Consider the following 24,139-nt stretch of genomic DNA (forward strand, 5'->3'; position numbering starts at 1 on the left):
AGCAGCGCCACATTACTCATGGCCATTTTTCCAGTTTATCCTCAAACCTTTTCTCAGACAGTATTCATGGTATCATTCCAATGACTTACAAGCCTACATTAAACAACCCATGCCTCACCTCACTCCCTATAACAAAGATGGGCGGTTGCACGTGTTATATACCTTAACTTTAATTTATATTATGTTGTTTCCACAGACGACTATCTAGTCTACCAAAAGCACTTCTAGCCCTGCTGATTCTGTATGAAATGTTATCATGAAGACCAGCAGCGCTCAAGGTACTTCCTACATAAATAAGTCTAGGTGCAGCCTCCAGCCTTTGACTATTCACAGTTATAAAAGGTTCCACATACATTTTGTGGGAGTGGGCTGGTACTTCATAACAGTTTTTTTTTTTAGATTGATCGTTAGACCAAATGCTGCACATGCTGCAGAAATCGCATTCACAATATGCTGCATATCTTTCTGGGAATGTTCCAACAGGTCACAATCATCTTTCCTTTTGGCGCAGAGTCTTTTGAGATTGAACAGCTTTCCTCTTGTCCTATATCTTATATAGATGATAAACTTGCCTTCTATCTATCACTTAACAGTGATTATACGCAGCGTTACTCATGATGACAAAGTTGTCATTTTAGGTGATTTTAATGCACGCGTTGGTGCAGATTTGTAGACCTGGGGTGTCTTAGGAAAGCATAGCGTTGGGAGTTCCAACAATAATGGTTTATTACTGTTATATATGTGCGTAGAGATGGATTTGTGTATCATGAACACAATGTTTCAACGAAAGAGTAAGTGTAAAGCAACATGGATGCACCCTGGTTCTAAGAAATGATACCTTGTAGATTACATCCTCTCCAGGAAACGAGGTACTAGGGGCTTTGCTATACTACGATTGATGTGTGGTGCAGAGTGCTTGATTGATCATAAGCTTTTGCGTGCCAAGGTGAATTTTGCTCTCAAGCCTAAGGTTAGAGCAAATAATGACATGTTACCTAATCGGATTGATGTCAATAAACTTAAGACTCCATCAGTACGCAATGAGTTTGTGATGGGAGTTGTGATGGAATTTGTCCTGTGGTGGAAGCTGGAAGTCATTCAAAGAAAGAGTGTACAAGATTTGTAGTAACATTCTTGGGTTTGTTGCAAAAAAGACACCGAGATTGGTTTGACTATAATGATGAAGAAGTTAGTTTTATCTTAGAGGAGAAGCAAAAGGCATTTAACATGTTGCAAAATATTGACCTGTCAGCAATCAGGACAGTGGCTACACACTTCAAGGCAGTAAAAGCAACAGTGCAGACGAAGCTGAGGATGATGCAGGAAAATTGGTGGAGTGATATATGCAATGAAATCCAAGAAGTTTCAAATGCTAACAATTCCAAACTTTTTTACTCTCTCTCTCACTCTCTCTCTCCTCTCTCTCTCTCTCCCTCTCTCTCTCTCTCTCGAAAAAAGTTTCTGGACCAGTGTCATCAAAGGTTGCGCCGCTTCGGAGCGAGGATGGTACAGAATTATTAACAAATCCTAAAGATATTGTTGGGAGATGGAAAGAACATTTTGACGATTTGCTCAATAGACCTACTAAAGTTGACCTCTCTTTTCTTGATAATATATCTGGGAGACCAATAAAACATCTTATAGCAGAAGTTCCAAACCTGGTTGAAATAAAAGCAGCTATCAGGAAATTGAACTATAGAAATGCTCATGGCATGGATGGACTAGGTACAGAGATATATAAATATGGTGGTGATCATCACTGTACAATGTTGACGGATGTGATTCAGACGGTTTGGCATAGTGAAGAGGTTCCTCCGGATTGGCGTGAAGCAACTATGGAAACGATGTCTGTGATAATTATCGCGGTATCTGTTAGCTGTTGCTGGAAAGGCCCTTTGTAGAGTAATGCTGGACAGATTGTTTCTGCACATTGCTGATGAGGTTCTACCAGAATCGCAATGTGAGTTTAGGGATAGAAGGAGTACTATGGATATGATATTTTTAGCAAGAGAAGTACATCGAACAGGATATGGACGTATACCAGATTTTCAATGATCTAACAAAAGCGTTTGATTCTATCAATGGAATTGCACTTTGGGAGATCCTGAAAAGGCTAGGATGCCCTGAAAAATTTGTAAGAATGCTTAGACAATTTCATGACAAGACAGAAGTGAGAGCTAATGTTGGAGGTACCTTATCAGATCCAGTTTCTCTATAAAATGGTGTAAAACAAGGTGATATTCCTGCTCCTGCATTATTTGCTATGTATTTTGCAATAGTCTTTCAAATAGCTTTTGAAGATTGCACTGAAGGGATCTATATAAGATATAGTTGAAGCATATGCAGTAATGAGTGTTGCATAGCGACCTTTTCTTAATGGAGGTGTTGAAGACATCAAACGATCAGAATTATCACATGGTAGTTCCTCAAGGTTTGAAACCAAAGTGGTTTTGATAGTAAATCCCACTCTTGATTCTGTCTTATAGGTCTCCTCTCTACTGCTCCAAAATAAATGATACACAGCAGATTTCTCTACCAAATCCCACTTTCCATGAATTTTTGTTTCGGCTAACTCTACAACATTCATGTCGCTGTAACTCTTTTTCAACAAGCGCGGATCTCCTCTCCGGACGAGATTTCAGACAATCATTGTCTAACATTCGAACATTCCAACATCCTATATTCAAAGGCTTGCATCTTAACCTGAATTTACTCACAGTTGCAAGATGACGACCAGATCCAGGTTGTCGTGCCCTGGGACACCTGCCGGGCCAAACCACAAAACAAAATGTTCCAGAGCCCTTTTTGTCATTTGCTTCAGTATCAATATGAACTTTCATTGTTTAGTTGTGCCTTTTTAAGTTTTGGTGGTCAACCATGTACATACAAGATGTTCATTTCCTTTTCCTCTCCAGCAATACCTGTGCCTGACACATTTTAAAACGAGGAAGAGTGTTGCACAGCAACCATTCCCACTCTCTAAACTACAATGCATGATCCAACAAGAATAATAAGTCGAGATCATTGGGTGCATTTGCAGTCGCATATTTTATATCCAAGTGTTCTTCTCCGAGTCTTTGCTCAGCCAAAGGCTAACTACAAGACAGCAGTGAAGTATTTAAATTCAGAGTTACTTTCTCCGAGATAGACTACCTTCGCCACGACTTGCGTAAGCAGAGGAATCCTATCCAACCCTCATCTATTTATTTAAAAAAGACTAAGATAAGAAAAATAAAATAAATAAAATTAAGAATAAAATTGACATACAATATATACAATGTAAAACACAATATACAATATGCACACAAACAGCTTGAAATACAATATATACAGTATATACAGATAGGCACACAGGTTTTAAATGCAATATTTACAACACATACACACAAACTTAAACACTCCACACGCACATCCACAAACATACGTTGTTGAATGGCCGTTGACTACGCTGTAGTTCCTCCGCCCTTTGACATGTCTTATTTTCTGTCCCGCAGGGCATCCACCAAATACCCACCTCACCAAGCAAGCCATTGTGGGGTTACCGGTTTAGTTGCCGACAACCCGACCATATAACAGGTTGTACTACCGAAAGGTGTTTGATAGCATTCCCCACACATGGATCCTAGAAACACTAGCCATGAACAAGGTGGCACTAATAATCATAAAATGTATAACACATTCCATAAATAAATGGCAGACCTTGCTACAGCTCCAAACAAAAGAGGGATTCATAAAAACCAAAGCCATCCCCATTAGAAGAGGAATATTCCAGGGAGACACGCTCTCTCCACTCCTTATATGTTTCACACTGACACCTTTATCTGACAGAACTGAAAGCGGATACGACTGTTACGGCAAAGCAATCAGCCGCCTCTTATGTATGGATGACCTAAAACTGTAGACTACAAATGATAAACACCTGGAATCAATACTACAGACAGTACATGGATTTACCAAACAAATAAATATGAAATTTGGCTTAGAAAAATGTGCCAAAGCAACCTTGAAAAGATGGGATCTACTTAAGAGTAGCAGCATCACACTAGATAAAGCTAGAGTTCAAATCCAGATGCAGTATTCCATTGCGAATTACAGAAGAATTTATGTGCCATATGAAAATAAGTGATTCCAGAGGTAATTGACGAGGTTACAATGGGCCAGAGGCATGTCTATGATTGTGTTGATCGCAGTCCTAGAGAAGTTTGACAACAACCAGATAAGCTGTTTGGCGGTCTGACTGTTTTGTTTTCTGGAGAATGGAAGCAGATCTTGCGCTTGGTGCAAAGAGGTTACAGAGTCCAGATTGTTCATGCCATATTAAAACAGTCATACATTTGGAACCATGTCCAAAGCTTTCAGTTGTCTGTCAATATGAGAGTCCGAAATTCTTGCGGTGTTGACACTACTTTCGCACCCTATCTTGACCAGCTGGGGAATAGAACATTTTCTCTCAATAAAGAAAGTTGTGAATACAAAATATCTATAGCCCCACCGCATTTGATTGACTCTACAAAGCTACAGGATCTTTGTGAAGTGGTCTTCAGGGCTATTGAGGATAAATATAGAGAGGGTCTATGGATAAGCAGCAGAGCCATCATTATTCCTACAAACAAGGCTGCTGAAAAAGTAATAATGTTGTCATGTCAAAACTACTACAAAGATATAGTAGAACTTATCAAAGCTGTGATACTTTATACGAAAACGAGACTGAGTTCCCGCCGGAACTGATCAATGATCTCAACTCATCAGGATTTCCACCATACATTTTGGTTTTGAAGAAGCACTCTTCAATTATGCTGCTCAGAAACCTTGATCCAGCAAGAGGTCACTGTAACGGAACAAGATATATGGTCGTGAATTTGCACAACCACCTTATTGAAGCAGATGTGGCCGATGGGACACATGCTGGAATCCGAATAATGATACCACGAATTCCACTGACCACCACTGAAGACTATCCGTTCTCATTTTCCAGGAAGCAGTTTCCTCTGAAACTGGCTTTTGAAAGGACAAATCCCAAGGTCAGACTTAAGAAACTGTTGGAATTTACCCGCCAACACCTATGTTCATCCATGGCCAGTGCTATGTTGCCAACAGCACGATCGGTTCTGGGAACAATGAGCATATATTGGCTTTGGACTCAAAGTATAAGGGTATGAATGGAATATACACTGACAAAGTTGTCTATTAGGAAATTCTATAAGAAAATTATAGTAGGTTTCACATTTTACTTTCAAACTACAAACAGGAGTGTAGATATGTAAGTAACTGAATCGACCGACTGGAGGGCGGTGGTTCAGCTAGTTTCTATAATTCTGAAATCTTATCACTTTTCATTCTGAACTCGACAAAGACAAGCTATCTGTCGAAATATCGTTCAACCAATAAAATATCGACTGCAGTCGCATCGCGCTCTTCCTCTTGACTAGGAAGAAGAAGAAGAAGAAGAAGAAGAAGAAGAAGAAGAAGAAGAAGAAGAAGAAGAAGAAGAAGAAGAAGAAGAAGAAGAAGAAGAAGAAGAAGAAGAAGAAGAAGAAGAAGAAGAAGAAGAAGAAGAAGAAGAAGAAGAAGAAGAAGAAGATGTCAGCTCCGCGCTGAATAACAATATGGGCGTGTTACACCGGACTCTCCATACAAATACAAATCTAATCTAATAACACCAGTGTAATAGGAAAAAGGAACCCGCGGAAGACTTGCAGGAAACGGCATTATAACGAAAATAATCCCAAAAAACGAAATTTTACTGCCATAGGAAAACAGTTTCTCCCATGTACGATGTCTCAGTGAAAGATGTGCGAAAGACACGTGCGAAATCAACGTCGAAAACTTCACAAATTATAAAATATAAGTGGAAGAAAACAGTAAATTCATAAATTGATTTAATTATGCATACACTCGAATGTCTATACATTCATATATTAATACCCATAGGACTACACATACACCCAATGTTTACACAACTACGTGAAATTTACAGGACACACATACAAGTATATGACAGCACGTGTCGCAAACGAAACAAAACTATAACAACATACAATTTTCTTCGAACTAACACAGAGTGAATAATTCATAAGTTTTAAATAACTGCAACGAAACTATGCCCGGAGATAAATCTGTCAACAACAACGAAAACATACAGACGAATACAGATCTGTTTGCCTTTAAAAGCGATGTTACGAGCAATGCTTTCATTCAGAGAACATGTTGTCTCAAAATGTTAACGCAAAACAAACAGATCCTACCTTAATATTAACGTCCAAACGCATCATGCCTCAAAGATAACAAAGCAATATACACACCGGATCGTTCGTCACCAGAGCCAACATGAGCCGCGCACGCCAGTGAGGGACCAGACTGGGTGTGAAAAATCAGATACTGGTTCAAATCTTTCCATGACGCAGGAGCTCGAAGTGCCCCACAACCGGAATATTCCATCAAATGGCCATCCAAGCTCGTCATCAAATAACCAAAAGAAAAAGAATGAAAAATGGTCATTGGGAGATAAATCTAATACTGAACAAACCTACCTAAACTGAAGAGAGGAGCATCTTGAAGTAAGATCTTATATAGTAACAACCTTGCCAACGTCAGAAGAAACGAAGATGCAGGTAAAGAAGATACTACTGTGGAAATAATTACAGACTAACCCAGGTCTGATGAAAATGCGGTAATGATAATAAGAGTCAATGTAACTTATAAGCAAAGTGAAATACTCTCTGAACCAAGCATAAACACCAAGGCAGATGAAAATCAAATAGATGAAGAAAGTCGCACAGAAATTGCCCCAACTGAACTAGAGGATCTAAGCAATGAAATCCTGATAGAATGGCTGAAAATTAAAGAAACTGGTATGAATGAGCGTGACACTCTCACGCAAATTCACAACTCTAACCAAAACCTGAAAGTAATTGGTAAAATCCGTCTTGCACTTAAAGATATATTCTCAGCTGAAGATGTTGACGTTACACGGGCATTGAAGTCCCCGAGTATCAGCAGTTTGCTATTCTTTAGGAACTGACCGTAGCACTTTGGTGAGGTTCTGATAGAACAATTCTCTCTGCTCCAGAGTGTAGGTCGCAGTTGGAGCTTAAGCACTGATGAGTGTCAGGTGCATCTTGCCTTGGAGAGGAGTTCTCATCACCATCAGGCGATCGCTGATTCCTCTTGAGAGGGATTCCATGTTCTTGACGAGGGCGGTGCGAATGGAAAAGCCAACTCTTACTTCCCTGCGTTCATCCGCTGCTTTCCTTGACCAAAAGAAAGTGTATCTAGCCCCAGCCTCGGTGATCTCCCCCGTGACGGCGAGGCGTGTCTCGCTGAGGGCAGCAACATCAATGCTGTATATCTGCAGTTCACAACCCACAAGTGCTGTTCGACGTTCTGGTCTGTCACAGTTTTGGTTGTCCATGTGTGTCCTGATGCTCCAGGCTCCAACACATAAAGTACTTTTCGGGCGGGAAGATTTTGGATTCATCTTTCGTATTTCTTTCATGTTTCGACCGAGTGGTATATGACCAGTTAGCGGCGGTATGCTGGCAGGATGAGATGGGGCAAGCTTTCTTTAGGTCACCTTTTCTAGACCCTTCCCCCTAAGGGGGCAAGCAGTGATATCCCTGAAGAGGGCTGCTCCGTCGTCAGAGTGGCTGCCGAACTATGCCCTTGCCCCAGTAGGTTGCAGAACGACAACCCGAGTGTAGGTACATGGCTAGCAGCTCCCAGCGCTATCCTGCACCTGCCACAACCACCACGCGCCCATCGCCTCAGGACTTGGAAGAAGAAGAAGTAGAGGAGGTGGAGTCACTGAATCCTGGGTAAGGGAACTGTGGAGGCCTTGAGTTGCGCAAGCCCACCCCACCCCCCTCTCGGTCCAGCTGATCTAGCCAGGAGGGACACAGGACGATACATCCTAGCCACGACTGGACTGCAGGCGCTGCTGGAGATGATGGACTTCATTACCTAACCGCCTTAGGGGCTCCACTTCGGCTTTGGATACGGTTTACTCCCTAGCCTTTGATTAACCAAAAAAACCTACCCGCAAGGCAGCAGGAGACTCTTGGAGAGCGGGAACGTCTCACTACCCGTACAGGACCAGAAGGACCTGCCCACTGCCTAAACGATATATACAATTTAAAAAAGAAAGAACTCAGTATATACAATACATACACACAGGGAGTTCAAAATTCAACACACACACAAACACCCCACAAACACACATAGTTGAATGGCCGTTGACTACGTTGTAGTTCCTCCACTCTTTTACAGGTCTTACTTTTTTGTCCCGTAGGGTGTTCAACAAGCACCGACCTTACCAAGCAAGCCTGGTGGAGTTGGCAGTTTAGTCGCCGACGACCCGACCATGGAACGTGTGGTACTGGGCTACATGGTACCTGTAGCACTCGAGAGCCATGCTCTTCCGCGCCCTATCAAAGTCTGATGCTGGTGTCACTATTCGCTACAGATGTGACGGCCGATTCTTTGACCTCAGACGTCTGAAGGCAAAAACCAAAGTCCTGGGCGCCGTAGTGAGAGACTTCCTGTTTGCAGACGATTGTGCGCTTGCAGCATTGAATGAACCAGACCTGCTGCAAGAACTTGACACTTGTCTCGCAGAAGCAGCAAAAGCCTTCGGACTGACCATTAGCCTGCGAAACACTGAAATGATGCTTCAGCCTGCACCTGGCATGACACCTCCTCAGTCTCAGATTAGATTGAGGGCACAACCCTGAACAACGTGGAGAGCTTTACATACCTGGGAAGCTGTCTGTCCTCAAGCTGCAGCATGGACAAACATGTCTCCATGAGGCTTGCAAAAGCAGGAGCTTCGTTTGGCAGACTTTGGACATGTGTGTGGGCCGAACGAAGCGTTAGACTTTCCACCAAGCTGGCAGTCTATACGGCAGTCGTCATCACCTCTCTGCTCTACGGCTGTGGGACATGGATGCTATATAGGAGGCAAATGCGAGTACTTGACTAGTTCCATCTCTGCTGCTTGCGACGAATCATGTGAATTTCCTGGGAGGACAGAGTCTCCAACACTGAGGTGCTTTGCAGAGCCTAAATGCCCGGTATCGAAGCCCACATCATGAAGGCCCAACTCCGGTGGGTCGGACATATAGTCCGAATGGACGATGCGCATCTACCAAAGATGATCTTCTTCTCTGAGCTGGCTTCTGGAGTAAGAAACCCTGGAAGGCCACTGGGGCGATACAAGGACAGTCTGAAAACTTCCCTCGAGGCCTGCGGCATTTCAGCTCGTGGCTAAGAATCGCTTGCCTCTGACCGCAGCACCTGGCGTCCAGCTGTCCAAAAGGGTGTTAGGCTGCTCGAGGAAAAGCGCCTCAAGAGCCTGGACCAGAAGCGACAAGCCCGAAAAGAGAGGATCTCCAATCCTACTTCTGCTGTTACCTGCCCAACATGTGGCCACGTCTGCGCGTCCGCCTTTGGGTTCCGCTCTCACCTCTGGCGTCACTGATGTCACTGTCAAACCCCAACAGACTTCCATCATATCATGAGGGGCTGTATGAATGTATGTTGGTCTGTGTGCATATTGTGTGTGGGTGGGGGGTGCTACGTGTGCATATTATATGAGATTATATGCTCTGTTTGTTGGTGTGTATGTATTTTAGGTGTGTATGTTTGTTATGTGTATTGGTATGCGTGTACAGTTTGTGTGTGTGCATGCTATGTGCGTCCGTTGTGTGCATATTATGTGAGTGTGTATGCTCTGTTTGTTGGTTAATGTGTATATTTTGTGGAGGTGTTTATGGTATGTGTGTTGCTGTGTTTCTATATTGTTTGCGTGTGTGTGTGTATTATGTGGGAGTGTGTGCTATGTGAGTTGGTCTGTGTGTATATTATTTGGGGTGGGGTGCTATGTGAGTTGGTGTGTGTATATATTTTGAAGGGGTGTATGCTATGTGTGTTGGTGCGTGTGTACATTTTGTGGGAAGTGTGTGTTTGTGGGGGGAATTACAACCGTGTTTCATTGTCTGCTACCACAACAGCTCCTTTATAGGATCCAGTTAGCTCAAGACATCATCAGGAGGAACCACGTCCGGTTTCGGCCCCTACTCCTCTACTGTTTTGACGTGGAGGGGCCCGGCCCCTTTCGGATGTGTCTCCTTTCTTTCGTTTCCTGGCCTCTTCGATGTTTCGTCAGCGAGTGCCAAACTTGTCAAATTTTCCCCTTTAAACACCCGCCGCCAGTCTCCAGCTTGCAGCCCCAGCAATTTGTCACGTGATACTGTCTCACCTTAACTGACTAGTGAAGGCGCGTAGTCTTAGCCCACACATTCTCTAAACGACCGTCACCTGTCATTCAGCGAAGCTGATTCAGTGTCAGCTTCTCTCACCTAGTGATGTTATTTCCTGCCGGCATGTTATGACTTTCAAGCCATTTTCGGTCTTCCCGCTTCAGCCATAAATAGAAGCTGGCTTTTTCCACCGCCTACTGTACTCTTCTTATTAGTTTTCTATTACACTGACTCCAGTACTCAACTGGTACTTATTTTAGCGACCCCGAAGGGATGAAAAGCAAAGTCATCCTCGGTGGAATTTGAACTCGGAACATAAAGACAGACGAAATACTGTTAATCATTTTGTCTGGCGTATATTTAAAAGCGGGCGAGCTAACAAAATCGTTTGCACGCCGGACAAAATACTTAGCGGCATTTCGTTCGTTTTTACGTTCTGAGTTCAAATTTCGCCAAGGTCGACTTTGCCTTTTATTCCTTTCAGGGTCGATAAAATAGGTACCAGTCATGTACTGAGGTCGATGTATTCGACTTATTCACTCATCATAAATTATTGGCCTTGTGCTAAATTTTGAAACGAATATTAGGAATATATTATTATTATTATCAAGCGTGTTATTTTCCCTCATAATTCTTAATTTCTCTTTTCTTTTTTTTTTTCTTAATTTTCCCGACTTGATTAGTGTAAAGAAATTTAATTTTGTCTCCACTAACCAAACACATCTAAAGAAAGTTGAAGAATTGTTAGAACGAAGCCAAAAATTAATATTGCGAATCTCTTAAGAGCAGGAACAGGTTGACAAGAGTTGTTTCCCTTTAATTGCTTTTCCTACAAAATTATGCAAAGAATAATTTTTAAATATAGTAAGGCCTCGATATACGAGTTAATTTGTACTCGGAAACCGCTCCTAAAACAAAAACTCGAAAAGCAGAGCAATAATTTTCCATAGTAGCAATGTTATAAACCGTAATTCGTTCCCAGAAAAATATTTTCTCTATAAAATATATAATACTCGTCAATAAATGGCAATAAGCCCCAAGTTTTGTCAGTGAACAAACAGGTCGTGGTTTTCAAGACGAAGAAAATACTTTGACACAAATGAAAATTAAATTAACGGTTTTTGTGTGTTCTTGGATGGCTTACAAATATCTTCCAAGCTGCAATTGTTTTTTTGTTTTAGCACACGATCTCAGATCAAGTCACTTGCTATGCAAATACATCTCCGTAAATGTAAAGAATATTTTATGTAAAGTGAAAAGAATGTCGAGATCATTTATAATAAAAGAAATATTATTATAATCGTTTTCTGAATCACTTTTACTCGCACTTGACTCGCGCACACCATCACTTGTAGACCCGATCGCCGATTCACAAGCACTCGTAGACGGACTTGTAGATTTCTGCTTAAAACCCAAATATAGAGTTGTTTGCTTAGAAGAAGCCTTTTTTCACTCTCTATAAATTTCTCTGTAACCTGCAGAAGTATTTGTTATGGTAATACGAACTTTTGCACTTCATTCAAAATTTGGATCTTGTATATCCTGAATTTGAACCTTTCTGAAATATGAATAAATAAGTATTAAATAAGTAATCTGAATGCTAGAGGGTTAAAGTTGTTCACCATTTATCCAATCAATGGAGTAATAGATGCATTTACCCTGTTTGTAGGGGTACTATATAAGTTTACTATAAACGGTTATCAAAACGAAGCGCTGATACAGAGCTTTCCCATGAAACTACTCATATCATGTCATACTGTAGTGGAATACGTCTTGAATAAACAAAAATATAATTCTTTTTTAGGAAGGGTGGGTCTCAAAGCAGATAAGGCTATAAATAATAGCCTCTAAATATTAGTTTAAAATCCTTGTGGATAGAAAATATTGACGGTGGCTCATGGGACGCAAACCTTCATCTCCTGTTATCATGACAGATGTTCTGCCATTGTACCAAAGCAATCTTTTTAATTATTTAAAACTTCATTGTTTCTAGCATGAATGTAATATGTAACTATTGGGTTGTCCGGAAAGTTCATGCCGATTTTTAAAAGAAAGAAAAAGGTCAATAAATACTTGCCATTACATTTTTAATCAACCAAATATGAACCATTTTGTAGCACAATGTGTCTCCATCTTTCCTTTAACTTAAAAATACCCTCTTCCCAGAATTGAGGTGGTTTCATGGCAAAGAATTCATCAAGGTATCTTTTTATGTCATCCGAGGAATAGAAATTTTTACCATTAAGACTATTCTGCAGAGACCTGAATAAGTGGAAGTCCGAAGGAGCAATATCTGGTGAATATGGAGGGTGGGGTAACACATCCCAGCCGAGCTGCAGCAATTTTTGTTTGGTTCCCAAAGCATCAAGTGCCGAAAATGAACTTTTTTATCTTCCATTTTAAAGGGTTACAGAATTAACACAGGTTATAGGAACATAAACCTTCTTCCACGAAAAGATAGCTTAAACTGTGCTCTAAATGGAGGTGTAGTCAAATCCTATTTTATGGACTCAACCATGTTCTAAAATAAGTCGAAAGGTAAGCTACTACAAATCAGCACAAACTTTCCAGACAACCCAATATAATATTCTCTGTATGCACCATATTCCCTTTAATATTTCTTATTCATAATAATATGTGTTTATCTTAAATGGAATGCAAAACAGTTCTCACCATTGTTCATAACATTTTTTTCTTTTCGTCTCTTTTTCTCAAAGGAATGCAAGACTGCCCTTACTATGTCCGAGCAGAGCTGCTTGGGGACAAACTCGCACGTAATCTTCCAGATTTCAAAATTCACAAGATTGTGAAAACAACTGCAGAATGGCCGGTTAGTTATATTTCTTTTTATAAATATCATCATCATCGTTTAAACGTCCGCTTTCCATGCTAGCATGGGTTGGATGATTTTGACTGAGGGCTGGCGAACCAGATGGCTGCACCTGGCTCCAATCTTTGTCTGGCAGAGTTTCTACAGTTCGATGCCCTTCCTAACGCCAACCACTCCGAGAGTGTAGTGTGTGCTTCCCTTTTTGTTTTATATATGTATGTATGCATATGTGTGTGTGGGGGGGCATACAGATAACTATATATATATATATATTTATTACCCACAGGGGTCTAAACATAGAGGGGACCAACATGACCAGACAAAGGAATTATGTTGATTACATCAACCCTAGTACATAACGAGTATTTATTCAGTCAACCCCCCAAAAGGATGAAAGGCAAAGTCGATCTCGGTGGAATTTGAACTCAGAACATAAAGACAGACAAAATACCGCTATGCATTTTGTCTGGCGTGCTAATGATTCTGCCAGCTCACCTTACAATATGTGTGTGTGTGTGTAGTAGAGGTGTATGGCTTAGTGGTTAGGGTGTTGGAGTTCTGATCATGAGTTCATGGCTTTCATTCATGGATCGGACAATGCATTGTATTCTTTGAGACAAATCACTTTATTTCACGTTGCCCCAGTCCACTCAGCTGGCAAAAATGAGTAATCCAGTAAGGAATATATCATCATCATCATCATCGTCATCATCATCATCATCGTTTAACGTCTGTTTTCCATGCTGGCATGGGTTGGATGGCTTGACTGATGTCTGGGAAGCCATTGGCTGCATCAGGCTCCGATCTGATTTTGCAATGTTTCTACAGCTGATGTCCTTCCTAATGCCAATCACTCTGAGAGTGAGTGGATATTTTTTACATGCCACCAGCATGTCAGGAGCCAGTCAGGTGGACCTGGCATCGACCATGTTGGATGGTGCTTTTTACATGCCACCAGCATGGGAGCCAACCAGAGAGCTCTGGCATTGACCACTTTTGGATGTTGCAGACCACACAAACTGGAAAACTGGTTCTGTGCTCCTTACTGAGTTTTGTGGACTAACCATATTAATATATCACCGTGATCACCGTGACTGACCAGGCTATCAGATTTTGCTACACATCGCTGGTCACAATGCGCTTCGCATGGTTTTAGCCTTCAAGTGACGCCACCCCACTGGCTAAGCAAGCAGGCCAATATTAATATATATATATATATATATATATATATATATATATACACACACACACACAAACACACACATATTAATATATATATAGATATAGATATATATATATATATACACACACACAAAACAAACACATATTTATATATATATATATATATATATATATATATATCATCATCATCATTATCATCTGTGAATGCACATGGTTCAGTGGTTAGAGCGTTGATCTTACGATTGTGAGGTTGTGAGTTTGAATCCTGGACCGGGCTGCATGTTGTGTTCTTGAGCAAGACACTTTATTTCATGTTGCTCCAGTTCACTCAACTGTAGAAATGATTTACAATGTCACTGATGCCAAGCTGTATCGGCCTTTGCCTTTCCTTTGGATAACACTGGTGGCATGCAGAGGGGAGACCATTATGCATGGGCGACTGCCGGTCTTCCATAAACAACCTTTGCACAGACTTGTACCTCAGAGGGTAACTTTCTAGGTGCAATCCCATGGTCAGTCATGACCGAAGGGGGTCTCAGCATATCATCATCATCATCATTTAACATCCATTATCCATGCTGGTATGGGCTGGATGGCTTAACCTGGGCTAGTAAGATGGAAGGCTACACCAAACTCCAATCTGTTTTGGCATGGTTTCTATGGCTGGATGCCCTTCCTAATGCCAACCACTCTAAGAGTGTAATGGGTGCTTTATACGTTCTACTGACACTGGTGCAGTTTGTGTGACACCAGTATCTACCACGCCTGTGGTTTTACTTGGCTTGGTGGGTCTTCTTCTCAAGCTTGGCATAATGACAAAAGCCCAACACCCAAGGCACAGCATAATGCCAAATGGTCTCAGTCCTTGCCTCTGTATGAGTATACGTGTGTGTGTGTGTGTGTGTGTGTGTGTGCGTGTGTGCATGTCTTTGAGTCTATGTTTGCCCCCACCATCACCCGACAGCCAGTGTTGGTGTCTATGTCCCCATATCTTAGCAGTTCAGCAAAAGGAGACCAATGAAATAAGTACCTGGCTTAAAATGAAAATAATAAAGACTAGGATCGATTCATTCAACTAAAATTCTTCAAAGCGCTGCCCCAGCATGGCCGCAGTCTGATGACTGAAACAAGTAAAAGATTCAAAAGGGAAAAGATATATATATGACAGTTGCTGCGTCTCTACACTCGATGATGGTGTGCAGCTCAGTGCAATCTTAGGTGCACTGTTTCCTTTAAGCTGTGCCTATTATGTGCATGCATATTTTATACGTATTGCTCAAAAGATAATAATTGTGTGTACACAAACATTTTTCCTAGAGGAAATTGAATTTCTGCAATAGTTAATGGCTATGATATAATAGTTAATGGCTATGCTTTATCAATGTTTCAATTCAATTTTATGTTGGTTTTAATTTTTGTTTAACTTTGTGTGATTCAGGAATGGCTTTGTGAAATATGTGAGGCAAATGGTTGGAAGCATGAACAATCACCAATAATTTGGAGAGAATTGGTTGATCGAGGTGGGAAAGGTGTTTTAATTGGTGGATCGAATGAATTTGAAGAATATGCATACGGCTACTATGGCGTTACTATTGATTTGGACGGCAAAAGTATGAAAATCATTGCTTATGAAAATCAAACCACGAAAATCGAACTTGATGAAGAAGAAAGAGAAAGGATAAGAAACGAAAAATTCATTAAAGTGTGCATAACAAATGCTAGTAGCCCAGTTTGTTTCAGTTTGGTCGACAGTTTACTCTCAGGGAAAATATTTGGTAAAGAGAAAATTTCATTGTGTCTTCTGGACTGCGATCCAGCACAGACAGCTGAATTGCAATACATCGCTGAAAATATACAAAACATGGCTTATGGACTTCTGTATTTGAATGTCTTTGTTACATCTGACTGTGAAAAAGCTTTTAAAGGAAGTAGAATTATTATCTTTTTGGATGAGGTAGAAAGGAAAGAAGAGGAAAAAGTACATCGGTGGACGGAAAGAAACGCTGTTCTTTTTGGGTTTTATGGGACAACTCTGTTGAAAGTTGCCAAAAGTGACACGTTGCTATTAGTTGCAGGAAATAATTACATGTGTTTAAATATGAGCATATTAAATGAGATTGTTTCTCACATTTCATCCAGAAATATTATTGGTGTTTCAAAAGTAATTGAAAACCAGGCCAAATCTGTTTTAGCTGAAAAACTGCCAGCAAGCAGCTGCTCCATTGATAACGTTGTTATATTGGGAAGTATCAGCAATGATTATTTGATAGAATTGGACAAGACTTTAGTTAGAGAGTTTGATTGTGCAGTTGTTGGTCCAGCTACATTCTCTCAGCCATTAAATGATATTTTTCATCAACAAAGCTGGCTCAAGAAGGAGTATGTAAATGAAGTCAGTTCAAGAAAACACGTCAATGAAATGAATTTACGGCACCCTACCTACCATCTCATTGGTCATGCCATAACAACAACATTAAATTACTGGTGGAATGGTTTATCATCAAATGCCATATTCTCTGCGACTCTTATATCCAATGGTAAGTAAAATTCTTCCGTATTTAATCTTAATTCATTTCGGTTACAGTCAGCGTTAAATTCTTTAGAAACGAAAGTTCCAGTTTAGTTCTTTAGAGAGCATTTTTTTTTAACAGCTAGTCATGAAATTTATGACGACAACGAAATCATCATCATCATCATCATCACCATCACCGCCGCCACCACCACCACTATTACCATCATCATCATCATCACCATCATCATCATCATCATTATCCAGTCACTGCCTGGAATCAAACCCGGAATCTCGGGGTTAGTAGCCTGCACTCTTAACCACTATGCCATATGCCCATGGAGTAAATTTTAGGGCTTATAACTCTAATATTCTCCTATCCTTCCTTAATACCGGTTCCCATATGCTGTTCATATCTGCACTCGATCTGCTTAGGAGCTTCTTGTGTCCTAGCATATGTGCTGCTTCTTTTGGTTTCCAGATTTTCCAGTACACTTAATTGAAAATGAGTACCAAAAATACTAGTTTCCATGTGTGTGTCTGTGTGTGTGTGTGTGTGTGTGTGTATGTGTGTATGTGTGTGTATTTGCACAAGTGTGTGTGTATTTGTATGTGTTCTTTCTTTTGTTCTTTTATTTGTTTCAGTCATTTGACTGTGGCCATGCTGGAGCATCACCTTTAGTGAAACAAATCGACCCCGGGACTTATTCTTTGTAAGTCAAGTCCAGCACTTATTCTATCGGTCTCTTTTGCTGAACTGCTAATTTACGAGGGTGTAGACACACCAACATTGGTTGTTAAGCGATGGTGGAGAGACAAACACAGACACACAAATACACAGACACACACACACACACATGCACACACACACACACACACACACACACACACACACATGCACACACACATATACACACACTCACACACACACACGTACATACGACAGACTTCTTTCAGTTTCTGTCTACCAAATCCACCTACAAGGTTTTGATTGGCCTGAGGCTATAGTAGAAGACACTTGCCCAAGGTGCCATGCAGTGGGAGTGAACCTGGAATCATTAGGTTGGGAAGCAAGTTTCTTTCCATACAGCACTCCATATATATATATATATATATATATATATATACATCATCATCATCATCGTTTAATGTCCGCCCTCCATGCTGGCATGGGTTGGACGGTTTGAGTGAGGACTGGTGAGGCAGAGGCTGCACCAGACTCCAACCTGATCTGGCAAAATTTCCACAGCTGGATGCCCTTCCTAATGCCAACCACTCTGAGAGTGTAGTGGGTGCTTTTACGTGCCACTGGCACAAGGGCCAGTCAGGCAGTTCTGGCAACAACTATGCTCAAAAGGTGTTTTTGCATGCTACTTGCATGGGAGCCAGTCCAGTGGCACTGGCAACGACCACGCTCAATTGTCGTTTTCCCGTGCCACCGGCACATGTGCCAATAAAGCTCCGCTGGCAACAGTCATGCTCGAATGGTGCTTTTCACATGTTTCTGGCACAGGAGCCAATCCGAGGCCCTGGCAACGATCATGCTCAGATGTACCTTTAACATTCCACTGGCATGAGGGCCAATCAGGCTCTACTATCATTGGCCACGTCAGCGATTTTGCTTTGTTTTGTTTACACTTACCTCAATAGGTTTTCGCAAGCAAAGTTCATTGTCCAATATATATATATATTTGCAAAAACGAATAGAAATGGCTTTTCTGAAAAATTTTCCACTTCGATAATTAGATGTTTGTGATAAAAATAACCTTTTGTAAACATCTAATTATTGAAGTGGAAAAATGATCAGAAAAGCAATTTCTATTCATTTTTTCAAATATATAATACTGTACCAAGGACTTTCTTGTTCTACTACTACACACACATAGGCACAGGAGTGGCTGTGTGGTAAGTAGCTTGCCACATGGTTCCAGGTTCATTCCCACTGCGTGGCACCTTGGACAAGTGTGTTCTACTATAGCCTTGGGCCAAGCAAAGCCTTGTGAGTGGATTTGGTAGACAGAAACTGAAAGAAATCCGTCGTATATATATATGTGTGTATATGTTTGTGTGTCTGTGTTTGTCCCCCCAACATCGCTTGACAACCAATGGTGGTGTGTTTACATCCCAGTAACTTATTGGTTCTGCAAAAGAGACCGATAGAATAAGTACTAGGCTTACAAAGAATAAGTCCTGCAGTCGATTTGCTCGACTAAAAGCGGTGCTCCAGCATGGCCACAGTCAAATGACTGAAACAAGTAAAGAGAAACACACAAATATACAATATACAGCATGGAGCATGGACATTAAATGATGATATATATAAATATATATATATATATATCTGTCTGTCTGTCTGTCTATCTATCTATATATCTATCCAGCTATCTATCGATCAATCAATAGATAGGTAGATAGATAACTTTCTTTATTGGCCACACAGGGCTGAACACAGAGGGGACAAATACAAATGTAGAGCATTTCTTTTTGAATATGAAAAAGAAAAAGGGAAAAAAACAGAAAAAAAAAGTAAAATTCTGATCAAAAGGGTCGGGAAAAAAAAAGGGCAATCAAAAGAGATTGTGTATCACAAAAGAAATTTTTAAAATGTAAGAAGCAAGATTAGGTTTATCCATGGAAAGAAAAGCCTATGGAAAAGGCCACAGTAACCTCAGGGAGGGAGGGAATAAACACATGAGAGCAAAGTGCTCTCTCTCTTTTTTTGATTTACAAGATTATGCTCAAAGTGGTTTTGTCACTTGCACGCACCATCTTTGCTACATTCACCCACCTTTTTACGAAACTTTCACGAGACAAAACCTGCCTCTCCATTCTCATCTTCCTTTTCAAGTGGTACCTGAAAAAGTTGATGAGTGATACTCTAGACCTCATAACCTGACTCTAGACTTCCTAACCTGCATTTAAAAGCTCATATCATTATTTGGTTACCACATGATATCCTACATCGGGGTATATTCTAGGGCTGAATGCACATGTGGAATTCTGCTCTACATTAGATTGACACAAGGATAATATAACATGGGGTTGGAGGATAATAAGCTTTAACTGTAGATCACAACATTTATTTCTTCCTCACATGAAAGCTTTAAGTTGCTTTGTTTATATTCCAACCACTGACATAGCATTCTTGATGAAAACAAAGCTGTTTAGAAATACTTTCTTTTCTATTACTAGGTTGGTATGGTGTTCCAGAAGGCATCGCTTTTTCATTCCCAGTAGCATTTTATCTACCATTAGCATATTCTGTCATTGAAAATCTGAGTATATCTGAAAACTGCAGAGAAGATATGGATTTAATAATCGAAGTAAGTATCTTGGATTTTTTCTTCTCTATTTTGGTTTTTCATCTCTAAACATTTAAATCCTTTTGTTACCAGCCCGGCTGAAACCAGCTCTGGCTCTGACGACAAATGTCTTGTTTTCATAAGTTTTAAATTAAAATCTTCCACCAAACCTTAGTCACAATTTATGTTCCTAACACTAGCTTAATGATAACTAAGTTATTTTACTCAATTCTTTGTTATATTTAAAGTAATTGAAAGAAACAAAAATCATCTTAAAATAAATGCAGTAACGAAAGGGTTAAATCCTTTTGCAACCATATTAATTATGAAATTCGCTATCCATGATAGATTTAGGAAAACAATCTATCTCTAGGTTATTAAGATGGTGTTTGGAATATACCAAAAATGTTCTTTGATAAAATTATGCCAAAAAGGTTATACACTTGCCCAAGATGCCACGCAGTGGGACTGAACCTGGAACCATGTATAAACAGTTTGAAATGCCAACCACTTTACAGCGTGTACTGGATGCTGTTGTAAGGGGAGATCACTCTGTAGAGCACAAGACTTGAACTGACCGGGTTACAGTGGAGGATCCCTTTCAGCTGAATGGAGATACAGTTGAGAAGTGGCTTTGAGCTAGATGAGATGTTGAAGTATGAAAAAGAAACCAGAACTAAAGAGGTTTCTTTGGGTGTGGTCATCAGCATATAGCAGTTCCCACAGGTATTTGCTCTTAAATTCTTCCATTGTTGCCTGGATAATTGTGATGAATAGAAAAGGCAACTGTGAACCAAATCCTGATGAACTCCTGTCTGTACTCTAAACTCATCATTGTACTCATAGCTAAACTCCCACCTAACTAACAGCATCTCTGTACATGTCTTTAATGGTTCTCACAAGCCATTCTTCCACTAACTAGCTCTCTCAACAAGTAGCATGCAAAAACACCTTTTGAGCATAGTTTTTGCCAGAACTGCCTGACTGGCCCTTGTGCCAGTGGCACGTAAAAGCACCCACTACACTCTCAGAGTGGTTGGCATTAGGAAGGGCATCCAGCTGTGGAAACTCTGCCAGATCAGATTGAAGTCTGGTGCAGCCTCTGCCTCACCAGTCCTCAGTCAAACCGTCCAACCCATGCCAGCATGGAGGGCGGACGTTAAACGATGATGATGATGATGTATATATATATATATATATATATATGGACTGCTGTGTGGAAAGAAGCTTGCTTCCCAATCTCATGATTCTAGGTTCAGTCCCACTGCATAGCACCTTGGGCAAACCACAAGACCACAACGTGAGAAATCCTGAAGACAGCTTAGTACAACAGCTTACTTTTAGCTTAGCGCTTCTCCCGCACACTAGTCTCATTCATAGCACTTTCGTCCCCGGCACAAAATCAAACCACATCTCATCTACTCTCTCTCTTTCTCTCTCCAATTAATTGAGCTATAACTCTTTCCATAGCTTTCTCGACCTAGTCCAGCTGTTTGATGCCTCTGTAGTTACTTCAATCTGTGGCAGACCCTTTACTTTTGTAGCAGTTGTCTTCGATGCTGTTTAATCAGTCATTCGGTATGACATCTTCCTGTATAACCTCATTCACTATACTAATAACTAGGGTTTATCCTGTTCCTCCACCCCCACACTCACACATACACACACACACACACACACACACACACACACTCACGCACGTCATCCTCAACATCCATATCATGATCATCATAATCACGATCTTCATTATCATCATCATCATCATCATTGTCATCATTTTAATGGTGGTGGTGGTGGTGGTAGTGGTGGTGATGATGTGTATGTGTGTGTCTATGTATTTATGAAGCAGAAGTCTTCTTTCTGCATGCATCATTTTACATATGAAACCTTCATTTTGGTCACTGGTGTACATTAATTAATATGTTATATTTTTGACAGAACTTGGTAAAAGATAGAGCCTTGTTTGTAGTCAAGGATGGAAAGTTGATCTCAAAAGTTGTGTCTGTTGAATCATTACCAGAATCAGAAGAGACTGATTACTCAGCGTTTATGAGTTCCAGAACACCATCCAGTCAAAGAAGTGACGTCTTAAGCTTTCTGTTGGAAGAAATGGGTAAGGCAAAAAAAAAAAAAAAATATCGAGGCTTACTAGTTTTGCTATCAAATTACACAAAGGTGGTGAGCTGGCAGAGTCGTTACCAAGCTGGGGGAAATGCTTAGTGACCTTAGTTCTGAGTTCGAATTCCATTAAGGTCGACTTTGCATTTCATCCTTTTGGGGTCAATAAAATAAGTACCAGTTGAGTACTGGGGCTGATGTAATCACCTTACCCCTCCCTCAAAATTGCTGACCTTGTGCCAACATCTGAAACTGTTATTAAATTACTTGAAAGCAGTGAGATGGCAGAATTAGTATCACACTAAGGCGGCAAGCTGGCAGAAACGTTAGCACACTGGGCGAAATGCTTAGCAGTATTTCGTCTGCCACTACGTTCTGAGTTCAAATTCTGCCGAGGTCGACTTTGCCTTTAATCCTTTCAGGGTCGATAAACTAAGTACCAGTTATGCACTGGGGTTGATATAATCGACTTAGTCCGTTTGTCTGTCCTTGCTTGTCCTCTCTGTGTTTAGCCCCTTGTGGGCAGTAAAGAAATAGGTATTTCATCTGTCTTTACATTCTGTGTTCAAATTCTGCTGAGGTCGACTTTACCTTTTATCCTTTCAGGGTTGATAAATTAACTACCAGTTGCGTACTGTGGTCGATCTAATCGACTGGCCTCCTCCCCCCAAATTTCTGGCCTTGTGCCTAGAGTAGAAAAGAATATTTACCAAGAGAGAAAACCCTCATATGGTTAACTGGTGCACAAAGGCACGTCATATCTATCACCAGTGGCAGACAATCAACACTACTTCCACTGCTCAGACCATCACATCATATGATTTTGGCCTGATTGGGCTTTTTCAATATAACCATATGGATGTCTTGTCTCTCGGTAAATATTGCAGTATTTAATTGTTTTAATGCAAATTTCACTTTTAAGTGGTGAATATTTTACCTTTGGTTCTTAATATTACCTCTGTCACTCTGTTTTTTAATAAGCCCACTGGCCTTTAGCAACATCAGTGCCAGTTATGGCTCTGTATTTCTATGTATATTGCAAGCATGGCAGTTACTGCTATTTCCAGCTATTTGGTGTCCATCACTGAAATGGCCAAATGAGGCTGAAATCACGTGATCTGGTAGTCCAAGCAGTAGAAGTAGTAGTGATTGTCTACTGCTGGCGATAACTATGATGTGCTTCTATGCACCATATAAGCATATGAGAGTTTTCTCCCTTGGTAAATATTACAGCATTTGTGTTCTAATGCAACGCCCTCTTTTAAGTGGTGAATATTTTACCTTATATATATATATATATATATGTATGTATAGGTGCAGGAGTGGCTGTGTGGTAAGTAGCTTGCTTACCAACCACATGGTTCCGGGTTCAGTCCCACAGCGTGGCACCTTGGGCAAGTGTATTCTACTATAGCCTCGGGCTGACCAAAGCCTTGTGAGTGGATTTGGTGGACGGAAACTGAAAGAAACCCGTCGTATATATGTATATGTATATATATATGTGTGTGTGTATGTTTGTGTGTCTGTGTTTGTTCCCCCGTATCTTATGGTGTGTTTACGTCCCCCGTATCCTAGCGGTTCGGCAAAAGAGACCGATAGAATAAGTTTTAGGCTTACAAGGAATAAATCCTGGGGTTGATTTGCTCAACTAAGGGCAGTGCTCCAGCATGGCCGCAGTCAAATGACTGAAACAAGTAAAAGAGTAAAGAGAGAATATGAATTATACAATAGCTGAAGTGTATATTATTATAATATCCATTAATACCAATCTTACCAGTTGGTTTTGCACCAGAGATTCAAAAGAGTGTTAGGTAACAATCCAATCATGTAACCCTACACTCTTCATAGCTACATACAATTTATATCTGGATATTTCTACTTTTCTATTCAGTGTTTACTTCACTAAAGCACCTCATTTGTTTTTAATGAAATACAGAGCTAG

General features: G+C 40.6%; 2 protein-coding genes across 2 annotated transcripts in view; one reads left to right on the forward strand and one right to left on the reverse strand.

Moving 5' to 3' along the window:
• LOC115221036 (putative malate dehydrogenase 1B) overlaps positions 1–24,139 on the forward strand; it is a 46,940-nt gene that overhangs the window by 21,929 nt on the left and 872 nt on the right. The window contains exons 2-5 of the mRNA XM_036510331.1: positions 12,974–13,086; positions 15,707–16,805; positions 19,970–20,100; positions 22,018–22,192. Of these exons, the coding sequence (XP_036366224.1) occupies positions 12,976–13,086; positions 15,707–16,805; positions 19,970–20,100; positions 22,018–22,192 (1,516 nt within the window). The 5' untranslated portion in view covers positions 12,974–12,975. The remainder of the gene's footprint in view (positions 1–12,973; positions 13,087–15,706; positions 16,806–19,969; positions 20,101–22,017; positions 22,193–24,139) is intronic.
• The window catches only part of LOC115220975 (UTP--glucose-1-phosphate uridylyltransferase), a 138,719-nt gene continuing 134,606 nt past the window's right edge, over positions 20,027–24,139 (reverse strand). Inside the window, exon 15 of the mRNA XM_036510332.1 lies at positions 20,027–20,062. Within this exon, the coding sequence (XP_036366225.1) occupies positions 20,042–20,062 (21 nt within the window). The 3' untranslated portion in view covers positions 20,027–20,041. The remainder of the gene's footprint in view (positions 20,063–24,139) is intronic.

Source organism: Octopus sinensis, linkage group LG17 (assembly GCF_006345805.1).
Source record: "Octopus sinensis linkage group LG17, ASM634580v1, whole genome shotgun sequence".
Lineage (NCBI taxonomy): Eukaryota > Metazoa > Mollusca > Cephalopoda > Octopoda > Octopodidae > Octopus > Octopus sinensis.